The sequence below is a fragment of the Talpa europaea genome (assembly GCF_964194135.1).
Source record: "Talpa europaea genome assembly, chromosome: 3".
Taxonomy (NCBI): domain Eukaryota; kingdom Metazoa; phylum Chordata; class Mammalia; order Eulipotyphla; family Talpidae; genus Talpa; species Talpa europaea.
Window position 1 is genome coordinate 70,644,008 of NC_140069.1, and position 12,136 is coordinate 70,656,143.

Consider the following 12,136-nt stretch of genomic DNA (forward strand, 5'->3'; position numbering starts at 1 on the left):
ATTTTCTTTTTTTTTTTGTGCTGTCTTTGTTTGGTTTTGGTATTAGTGTAATGTTGGCTTCATAGTATGTATTTAGTAGTATTCCTTCTTTTTCAATTTTTTGAAAGAGTTTGTGTAGGATAGGCACTAATTCACTGCTGGACATTTGGTAGAATTCATTTGTGAAGCCATCTTGGCCTGGGCTTTTGTTTTTGGGGGTGCTTTGATTACTGTCTCAATTTCCTGTTTGTAATTGGTCTGTTTAGGTGCTCTATTTCTTCTTTGTTCCACTTTGGATGATTATATCATTCTAGGAATTTGTCCATCTCTTCTAGGTTATTGAATTTTTTTGCCTATAAGTGTTCATAGTAATCTATGATTATTCTTTTGATTTCTACTGAGTCTGCTGTGATTTCTCCTCTTTCATTTATAATCCTATTTATATGTGTTTTCTCCAATTTTTTCTTTGCGAGCCTGGCTAGAGGTTTGTCTATTTTGTTTATTTTTTCAAAGAACCAACTTTTGGTTTCATTGGTTTTTTTTTTTTTGATTGTTTTTTTAATTTCTATTTTGTTTATTTCTGCTTTGATTTTTATTATTTCCTTTGTTCTACTGGCTTCAGGGTGTTTTTTTTGTTGTTCTTTTTCTAGTTCTTTGAATGTGAGATTAGGTTGTTTCTTTGAGTTCTTTCTTGTTTGTTGATGTGAGCCTGTATTGCTATATATTTTCCTCTCATATTGCAGCTTTTGCTGCATCCCATACATTCTGGAAGTGGTGTCCTCTTTGTCATTCAACACAAAGTATTTTTTAATTTCTTCTTTGATCTCCTCATTAGTTCAGTGGTCTTCCAGTAGTGTCGATTTCAATCTCCATGAAGTGGGAGGGTTCCTTATTTTCTTTTCATGATTTGTTTCTAGTGTGATGCCTTTATGATTGGAGAAGATAGCTGGAGTGATTTTGATCTTCATGTATCTGTTGATGTTTGTCTTGTGGCCCAGTATGTGATCGATTCTGGAGAATGATCTGTGCGTGTTGAGAAAAATGTGTACTCAGATTTTTTTGGGTGCAATGTCCTATAGATGTATGTTAAGTCCATGAGTTCTATGTCTTTATTCAGGGATCTAGTGTCTTTGTTTATTTTTTGTCTCTTTGATCTGTCCATTGGTGAGAGTGGGGTGTTGAAGTCTCCCACTATATATGTATTTTCTTTAATGTCTGCTTTCAGAGCTAATAATAATTCTCTAATATATTTTGGTGCTCTTTCATTTGGTGAGTATATGTTGATGAGTGTTATATCTTCCTGATGTATTGTTCCCTTGATCATAAAGTCGTGTCTGACTATGTCTCTTTTTATCTTTTTTAATTTGAGGTCTATTTCATCTGATAAAAGTATAGCTGTTCCTGCCTTCTTTTTTGGTCCATTTACTTGTAGGATTGTTTTCCAACCTTTTATTTTCTGTCTATGTTTTTCTTTTGTGTTTAAATGTTTCCTGGAGACAGCAGAAGGTTGGATTTTGTTTTTTAATCCAGCTTGCTATCTGTGTCTTTTTATTGATGAGTTTAATTCATTTACATTTAGAGTTAATATTGATATGTTGGCATCTTTATTTACCATGTTGTTTGTCTTCTTTGTGATTTTTTTAAAAGATTTATTTATTTATTTATACAAGCACTGGGTACAGTCAGAAGCGCAGGAGGGTGAGAGAATTCACCAGAGCCAGAGCGGGGAACAGAACAGGCAGACTGACGAAATACACTGTTGAAGGTAGCAGCAGGTGCGGCAGGAGAGGTCTGTGTGCCATGTGGGACCCTCACCTGGCGGCAAAGTATCAAACTGGTGCTGCAGAGGCCGCAGGCAGCTTCACAGCTCAACTGCTGCGCCACCAGGGGAGGCCTTTCTTTGTGATTTTGTTCCTTGCTTTATTCTGTTCTTCTTGTTCATTCCTATGTTGGTTTTGGCTTTAGGACTTCTTGTAGAATTTTTTGGAGTGGGGGTTTATTTGTAATGAATTTCTGGAGTTTCTGTTTGTCCTACAAAGTCCATATTTTTTCTTCAGAGAGGAAGAACAGCTTTGAAGGGTAAACAATTCTTGGTTGGCATTTGCGGTGTTGAAATTTGCTGAATATGTTACTCTATTCTCTTCTTGCCTGTAGTGTTTCTTTGGAGAAGCCTGAAGTTAACCTTATTAGTTATCTGTTTCTTCCTCCTTGCCATTTTCATTTTTTTAAATTCATTTCTCTTTTTATTCTTCCATCTTGTGACTTCTTTATTTCCTTCTTTGGAGTATCATTTTTGAATGATTCAATGATTTTGTTTCTCAGGATATTAATTTTTTTGAGTTCTCATATATCCTTGATCCACTTTTCTGTATCTTCTCTGAGTTCTTCAAATTTCTTTGTAGATAGAACTTCCATGTCTTTGTGATTGGATTTTGAATATTTGTTTTTATTCTGTGGTGTAGTATTCCCCTTGGAACTCCTATGGCTTTTTGTTGTGCTATTCTGTCTCCCCATTGTTTTCAGGACCGATTCTACTGTAGGTTTGGCCTCTGCTGGACCTGTCTCCATATCTTCTATATGGGCTGCCATGCTCACCAGATGGCAACTAGCAGTTGCTGCTATCAGCCTGAGCCCTGTGTGGACCCAACAGGGGCCTGTGCTAGTTCCTGAGGTGCTAGTGGTTGGGCCTGATATTATAGTTACTTCTCAGAGGGTGGCTGAATGTCACGACATTGGGCATTGCCATGCAATGCTTAGACTTGAGCCTGCCCTGGTTCCTGAGGCACTGGTGGGTGGCTCAGGGCTTGGGGCATTTCCTGGATGTTATGGAGTATCACTGCAGTCCTCAGTGTTATTTTAATCTCTAATTAATCCTACAACAAAGTCTCCATCAAGTATCATTTATAAATCTTGATACCCCAACTTTAATTTCGAGAAGGTAATGTATAGCAGGTACAAATATAGGGCCCCACTTTAGTCACAGACACCAAAATATTCTAAGCAAATGGTGAATGATTTGATACAGTCTGTTGTGGAGAAGAATTACCAGGATGATTTTTTAGAAAACTTTTATGTTTAGTCCCTTACCTCAGCAAAATGACTAGATCTGCATCACAGGACAACTTTTCAAGTCCATGATTACCCTCAGTCCGAATATAATGGATCTTCTCCCTAGAATTATGGGGAAGGAAAATAAGAGTTTCATCCAACATATAAATTAACTAGTAAATCCATTTTTTGATCCCTTTTTTCTACTTCTGTATGGCTGAGCAGCAATATCCCAATACCCAGGGCATTTCATGTTATTTTAAGTGCATATTGTAGATTCTCATGGTACCCTTCAAGGGATAAAATTTCCTCAGATTCACTGAGACAGAATCTGCAGAATACATCACAGGCAAAGTTGCAGTAAACACGATCAGAGCTGGATTAAAGCTGCTGAAGGGCTGCTGTGCCATGTGTCTTGGAAACCAAGCAGTGAAAGATTGATGCAAAACCTCTTCCATCTATGCCTGAAGGAAAATATGTACTTGCCACACTGGGCACAGATAGGGTCTGACCTGCAGGACACATAAGAGTCTTCCAGATCAGTCTGAACACAGGCATTAATTTCTGTTTAATTTTCATTCACACATTCTGACCCTTTTGCAACTTCCCATGCCAGCTTGGCAAATTATTCCAAGTATTATATGGATAAATAGTATTTATTTTGATTAAATGAATTTTGTAATTTGCTTCTCTGACACTAAAATATTGCAAACATCAGATCTATGGATAAATAAAATATTACATACATGAAATATTACAAACATTCATATTCTATGGTATGAATGCTCAGAGAAGTTAATTTCCCCTCTATTGAAAAGATGCAGCAGAAATCTGGGATGACTTAAGGATTGATTTTTAAAAAAAATGTTTGTTTTCTTTATGAGGGGTTAAATCCTTATTTTGAAATATTTTAGAGCCATTTGTATTTTTAAGAAATGTATACAGAGATATCAGGTATGCTCTTTCCTTAGTTTCCTCAGTAGATGGCTTTTTAAAAATCAATTTATAAAAATCTGCAGTCAAAATTTTCTTTTCTTTGATTATAATAAGATGAATCCAAATCTTCACAATAATATGAATATTTTAGGCAAAAATATAATGAATTGAACCTTTTTATGTGGTGATTTTTTTTAAAAGGTAAGTTTTTGGCTTATAAAAATACACAAAACATGACTATATAGCAATGTTTAGCTTCCTGATTCTTTTACGCTTGAGGAGGCCCAGAGAGCCAGTTCTTGTTCATTTTACCTTTTTAATTTCATAGCCCTTTAGTTAGTTTTTGATGTCACTGTGGACCTTCTGTATTTAATGAGATATTTAATGAGATATTTGGATTCTTAATCTGGCATCCATAAATCCTCTGGGGTTTGAAATTAATGCAAAGACTTATGTTAACAAACGAGGGAAAGGGGAAGTCTATGATAGCTTTTATCAGATTCTCAAGGGAGTCTTAAAAAAGTTCATTAGCTTTTATACTAGATAATTTCCAAAGGTTATCCAATTCCAACATGCTCTGATTCCAAGTCCCCCCATATCTAGAAAATCATAGCCATGCAATTCCACACTGTGTGGAAACTGAAGATTTCTTGGATTTTGTTCCAATGTAATAAAGCACATAGGACTTGAAAAACTTTCCCTTTGGATATATATTTTACTTTTTTAACCAGGGGAATTTTTAATTTACTTTTGAAAATAATTTACTTGGGGGAGTCTCCTTGGTGGTTCAGGAGTTAAAATCTCACTGTTATCAAGCTAGTGCCAGCCACTTCTGCATGAGTTCGATCCCCGGCCAGGGAGCTAATCCACATGGCACAGCAGACCTCTCTTGTCTTGTCCGCTGCTCCCCTCAGCGGTGTATTTCAGTAGATCTGCTTGTTTTGTTCCCCACTCTGATGCTGGTGAATCTTCTCATCTCACCTGCCCCCCCATCTCTGATCTATACTCCAGTTCTAGTCTGCATATATATATATATATATATATATATATATATATATATATATATATATATATACACATATATAAAGATTTACTTGGAACTGTAGTGCCCCTGGTGATCTCAAATTTTTCCTAAACAGTGAACTCATTACTCTAGTGGTAAAATCAATAGCATGAAAATGTTTTCATAAGCCTTTTATTCACTTTAAAAGTAATTAGGATTTCCTATTTTCAAAGTGGATAACCAAATTCTGAGGAGGCAGAGTAGGTACAAAGACAAAAAGAATATAGGCTCTGTTCTAAAGAGTGTATAGTGTTGTAGGGAGACATACTACATGGAAACATTAGAGATAATAAGAAATTATTGCAATGCAAAAATGAATGCTATTTAACAAGTCAAAAGAAGTACTGAAGTTCACCTTGATAGCTGAATCTTTGTATTTGATTTGAGTCTTCATTTTGGTAATTAAATTATAATTTAAATGCATGAATACAATGTATCAGAAGTCCCATGGGGGCTTCCTGGTGGTGCAAGGGGTTAAGCACAGCACTATGAAGCTATCCACAGGCACTGCAATTCCCTGGCCTGCCAGGGAGCATCCCACATGGTGCAGCAGACCTCTCCTGACTTGCCTGCTGCTCCCCTCAGAGGTGTATTTCAGTCAGTCTGCCTGTTCTGTTCCCCACTCTGTCTCTGGTGAATCCTCTCACCCCCTGCACCTCTGGCCTGGACCCCCATTCTTGCATGCGTAAATAAATAAATCTTTTTTGGGGTCTCCCCAGTGGCGCAGCGGTTGAGCGCTGGGTTGCGAAGCTGCCCGCAGCCTCTGAAGTACCGGTTCGATTCCCGGCTGCTTCCTGGCCACCGGAGGGGGGTCCCGAGTGGCACGCAGACCTCCCGCGTGGCACGCAGACCTCTCCGGCCGCCCACTGCTCCCCTCAGCAGTGTGCTTCGGTCCTCTGCCTGCTCTGCTCCCTGCTCTGGCTCTGGTGAATTCTCTCACTCTCCTGCGCTTCTGACTGTACCCAGTGCTTGTATAAATAAATAAAAATAAATCTTTAAAAAAATAAATAAATAAAAAATAAAAAGTCCTTTTCCCTGTCTAAAGAGGTGTTGACCCACCTGTAGAACTAGCTGGAGAGACCGTGACTAACAAAGGTGAGGGATGAGTTTTTACCTGAGTGCATGGTTTCTTGCCAAGCTTGGCTGACGCTCTTGCAACATGTCAAAAATATTTGGCTGGCGAAGAAATGCCAAAATCTTGTCATTATATGCTGAAAGAGATAAAAGTGCAGAGTTGTGGTTGAATCTGCAGCACAGAGAGAATTTCTCTGATGACAGGAAAATTGCTGTTTGATACCACGATTAATGTAGGACAGGTAGTGTACTCATCAATAAATGTAAGCTCTTGAGTTTTCTTTCTGTGATATGACAGTATTAGTAATTCTAATAAATAAAACCAAAAGTTAATAAGATGTAAGTAAATCATCCTTAATATTTCAGGAACTTAACTGAATGTTTACTCATCCTTATATGAACAGGTGAAGAATAAAGTCGCTCTTCCCTCAGAGAGTTAAACTGTCTTCTAACTTCTCCTCATTGTTTTACTATTGCTATTATGGCAAAATATTATTTATGCATTCAAAGAAATCCTTTTCTGAGCAACTGACACTTCTAACTATGGCTATGGGTTAATTTTCCAGGAGTGATAATGAATTATCCAAATATATTTCCCTATCTTCGGCTCATTTTCTTTGATACAAGTGCCACATATTTTTTTTAAATTTAAATTTTATTTTTATATTCCCCAAACAATTGCAATCCCCTTATTTTGACCGCAATCCCTCCTTTCCCCACCCCTCACCCCCCATAGAGTGTCTCTGGTTCATAGTTGTTGATTTTGATTTTTACTTTCTTATAGTTCTTTTTCCTGGTCTCTTATTTAAGTTTTCTAGATTCCTGCTATGAGTGAGACCATCCGGTATTTTTGAAAGAGAGAGCTGATGTGGAAAGAAGACTAGGCTGACTTATCCCCATAAAAAGAGATATGTAAATTAAAAACTGAATGTAAAGTAACACAACTATCACCTTATTTAAATTATTCTCTCTGGGACTCAGGTTCAACTAAGAATTTACTGAATGGAATGAAGAATGCCATAAATGAAGGTCTGGAAGTGAGTAGAGGAGAGAGATGGAAGGGAAGAGCTGGGACAAAGTAAGGAGTAAGGGAATGCCTTCACAGAGGGCAAAGGAAGTTTGGGAACAAAAAGTAAGGGAGTATAATTTACAATAAAAGAGGAGAAAGAAGACACAGAATCTTGAAACCTAAAGAACTGATGATAAGAAGTTTTTCAGGGTACGTGTTAGGTTTCTAGGGATTCAAAAACATGATACATACCCAGTGGCAATGACTCTTGTTGATATTGACTTCGAATAGCAGCTACTAGGCTGTGTGCTGGCCTGGCCAGTAAAGAGGCTCCTCTGTTTCTAGAGACTTCTGAGGCCTAATTTCAAAATAAAGTCATTAATATTGGAAATTTGTCATTAATTTCAATGGTCTTTTGATATCAACTTTTCAATATGGGGGTAAAAGACCCTGAAAAGACATAAATTAAAAAAAGTAATAGTTAGAAAATAAGCCAGTGTTAGAAAATAAGCAAGTTTTAAAATTAAGTAGAGGGACTAATGTGCTCTAATATAGTTTTAAATAAAGTGTGTCAAATGTTATGATTGTTAATTAAATTAATATGCTGAACAGATTAAAGGTTCTCTTCATAAATAGAAATAAATTCTAGATATACATCCCAGTAAAGGTAGGTTTTTAACCCTCATTTTCAAATGGTAGTATGGGAGTTCAAAACTGAATGAGGAAAGGGCTTACACTTATAAACAGCATTTATTACACTGAAATGGCCATTAAAACATTCTATTAAACCATTCTCTATGTTGGCTACTATTCACATATTTCATATTCTAACAAAATTTTGCATAGTAATGATATGAAGCTCAGTTTAAAAATGGGGACTCTGGGCCTCCCCGGTGGCACAACAGTTGAGCACTGGGTTGCGAGGCTGCCTGTAGCCTCTGTAGTGCAGGTTCGATCTCCGGCAATCGGGTGAGGGTCCCACATGGCACGCAGACCTTTCCTGCTGCCCGCTGTTCCCCTCAGCAGTGTGTTTTGTCAGTCTGTCTGCTCTGCTTTCCGCTCTGACTCTGGTGAATTCTCTCACCCTCCCGTGCTTCTGACTGTACTCAGTGCTTGTATAGATAAATAAATAAATCTTTAAAAATAAATAAATAAATAAATAAAAATGGGGACTCTGAGGTTCAGAGAAAATTGTCTTTCTAAAATTTTCAACATAAGAGATAGAACTTGGATTCTAATTAATGCTTGACTGCAAAGTACTTCTTTACTTCTCTCATACCACTAGCCTGAATTCAATATCTTAGTTTTGGTTGGGCATTTTGACAAAACTCCATGGAATAAATGACTTTTTTAACTTAAAGTTTATATTTTTGATAATTTGTTAGCTCAATTTAAAATTTTAATAAATTTCCTAAGTTTTAGAGCATAGCAATGAGTTTTCTGCCATGACACCATCTACACTTTGTACCTTAAGACCCCTTTTCAGAGTAAACTATTTAAACTGTAGATTTTTCCAGTGAATTACATTCACCAGAGTTATGGGGTTTTGTGTAGAGTATGACTCATTCTATGACATTTGGCAAAGCACGCCAAAAAAAAAACCAAAAAAGATTTAAAGACATGGAAGAATTTTAAAGATTGTTTTAACATTAGTCTTATAAAGACCTCAAGTATCCAGACTAAGGGGAAAGACAATTCTCTCTAAAATCAGTATAAAACTGATTCACACAAAATTCAGGAGAGGTGATGAGATCCTATGCTACAAAGTCCACAAAGGTCGTCAACCCCAAAATAATGACTTAAGACTAGGTTATATGCATACGGAAAATTAGAACATATAACTTAGTGTTTTTAATTAAAGCATGGTATTTGCTGATTTTCCATTGGGTTCTGCTTCCACAAACAGACAAGAATAACATCTTTGGTATGTCAAGACATGCTACCACTATCTCAATGTGGTAGTCTTTGAATAGCTCTTCTGGAAGTGCTTTCTTAACTAATGAATATGACTAGAAGAATAAGTTTTCCATTTAAAACCAAAATTACATGATATACTCAATACTGCAGTGGCCTGCTTCTCCTCAGACTTGCTATGACTATTCTTCTATGATGGGATAAAACCCAGATGCATTAGGGACTGCTTTTGGAATTTCTTTTCCTTTTGATAGTGAGATAGCTTTAATCATAAATGTAAACACAAAAATTCAAATATTTAGTTTTCCAGACCCCCCCCCCAAAAAAAAAAGATGCACAGAACATAGTTTTCAGTGACTGGTAAAGTTGTTTTTTTTTTTTTTTTTCTGTAGTGCAATTTACAATGTAAATTAGTGCTTTTTTGAAGCTGTGATTGAAAATTACAGGTTTAGATTGAATTTGGCTTACTAATCAGTGAATACTCTTCTTCAAAATGCCTAAGGCCTGATGATAAAAAGTTAAGTTCAAAGGTAAATCTCAAATGATGAATTTACATTCATCTCTAGATTCCTTTAGTACTCTAAAAATAGATCATTAACAAAGTTTTCAGAATTAACTAAGAAAACAAAAGCGATCCATGCTTGAGTTGAGATCTATGTTCAAGAGAAATCTATGTTCGAAACAAAGACATGATGCAATTTTTACTTCTGTGTGTAAGAGAATCTCCAGATACAGGACTATATTAATTCACCTTTAACTTTCCTTGCATCTGTGTCTGTGTTTTCTACATCCCTTATATCCTATTTATTACTTAAAGCTTGTTTTGATAGGTGTCTGAATATTATCTACTTCCAAATAAATCTCTATTCATGTGTGGGAGCATTTAATAAAGAAAAAAATAATCAAATTTAGTTAGGAGTAAAGAAATCGCCTTCTCCAAAGGTGAATTTCCTGAATCCTGAATGCTGACTTTCTGTGTTTTCAGAGCCAATGAAATGATGTTTGTTATCAAAGAAACTCATAAATAGCAAAGAATGATTGAGAGCGACCTCTGCTTTTAAGGTGAATAGTCACTTTCTTTTCCCTGACTCATTCTTGACCTTTCCCTAGGCGATTATTGTTGAGTTTATGTATAGCTTTCCAGAAATTTTCCATTGCAAATGATTTTTCTAATTTGACCAAGATAAGGTGGTAAAAGAAATGCAAATTATGTGTTCTATTATCTCTCTTTATTTATGCTTATATATAGTGCTAAATGCAGTATAAACAAGACAAGTTTCACTTCTAGTAATTTCCTTAGAGACAGATAAATGGGATCCAATATTTATATCTCCATATACTCTTACAATTTTTCTATGTCCAATTCCATCTGGACACTGTGGGGAGAGAGAATGTTTTGTTGGTCCTTAAATATATGGTAGATAGATTTATCACTGTATTAGAATAGATACATCACTGTGTTAAAATATATTTCAAAGCATCAAATAATTATCTTTTAGTGCATAAAATCCTGTATTTCTGATAATTGCTTTCAGGAAACTTCTTGAAAATTTTCAGATGAGGCAAGAGTTAATACAAAAGATATTTAAGAGTATCTCCATTATTAACCTATTAGTGGTTTTGAGGGAAATTTTTATCATTTAGGATCTTGAATACAGAAATTGATTTAATTCTGTTCTTTCCTGCAGTTGATTAAAAACCACTTTCTGAGAAACACTCAAGAGAATGACTCTTGAAGGTGAACATAAAATATTGATTCTTTAGGTTGGGGACTAAGAACATCTGTAGCTAAATTCCTGTTGCCCATGACATTTTACACAGAAAGATTGTCTTTTATAAATTAATTTTGATTATTTCTGAGTCACATATTTCCATTTACTTAATTGTCACTGATAATTTGATATACTGCCATTTTTATACTTATCAGAAACTTACTTAAAGACAAAACTTTAATCATCCCCAACTACTATCATGCTCCTCTAACCTACACACACACACACACACACACACACATATATATATATATATATATATATACACACACATATATATATTTTCAGGTGTGTGAGAGATTTAGAAAGTGATGAAAAGGGGGGGGAGGATGAGTAAGTTAGGCCAGGGAGAACCTTTAGATGTCAATGTAGTTTGACACCCAAGAAAGAAGAAATTGAAGAGAGTGTTAAATTGGAATAATCTTAGACCACAGCACAGATCTGAGAAAATACTGTTAGACTGATGAGAATTCCTCAATAAAAAGTTGCTGACTGGAGGAGTCCAGTGTGAGGTAGGAATAGGCTGGCTGTACCATCTGATGCTATGCTCATTACCTATGTGTTTTTAATGGGACTATTATTCCATTTTCACAGACTTTGAGAATCAGGGCTGAAAGAAACTTAGTGGCCACCTAGTCCCCTTGTTTTCATTTGAAGATGAGAAAACTAAATCCCCGGAAAGGGAAAGATGGCACAATGGTATATAGCAACTCTGTAGAGAAGCCAGAACTGGGGACTCCCATCTGCTCACTCAAATTCCAGGGACCCCTTTCTCTATGCCTCTCAACTCCCCAGAGTCTTTTTTTTAACTGGTATCCTTGGTTGTCCCTTTGCCACCTGACTTAGAACTTTCTTATCTTACACCTGGTTTGTGGTAGTGGTTCCTAAAGGGCCTTTCTCTCTCAGGTTTATTTTTGCCACAATCTTTCTTCCTTTTCTTGGTTTTCATTGCCATATTCCTTTAAAAATACTAGTTCACACTGGTCTAGGAGTTAGGACATCTGAGCTATGGACCTGCATTTCCTGTGTGACTTCAGCTCTTGAAATTTCAGTTTATGATGAACTATAAACTATGATTCTTAGCCAAAGTAGCATTACCACATAGGAGTGTTTGGAAGTGTTTAGTTATTCTGTTTTGTTGTTATTTTTGGTGTCTTACTTTTAAAAATGCCTTTGCTTAAGCATCTTTTAAACTCCTGTTGCACTTGTTTTAACATCTTTTTTGACACCTACTTATATTGTAATTTATCTTGTTACTTAACTGTGTGTACATTTTTGCCCTGGTTTGATAAGTAGTACACAGAGTTAGGTTATGTGTTCCCACAGCGAAGAAACCAGATA

General features: G+C 36.0%; 1 protein-coding gene across 1 annotated transcript in view; it reads right to left on the bottom strand.

The window, feature by feature from the left end:
* Positions 1-12,136, bottom strand: part of HECW1 (HECT, C2 and WW domain containing E3 ubiquitin protein ligase 1) — a 397,437-nt gene that overhangs the window by 70,086 nt on the left and 315,215 nt on the right. The window contains exons 16-18 of the mRNA XM_084230415.1: positions 7,362-7,467; positions 6,141-6,237; positions 3,067-3,150 (exon numbers count right to left, since the gene is read on the bottom strand). Of these exons, the coding sequence (XP_084086541.1) occupies positions 3,067-3,150; positions 6,141-6,237; positions 7,362-7,467 (287 nt within the window). The remainder of the gene's footprint in view (positions 1-3,066; positions 3,151-6,140; positions 6,238-7,361; positions 7,468-12,136) is intronic.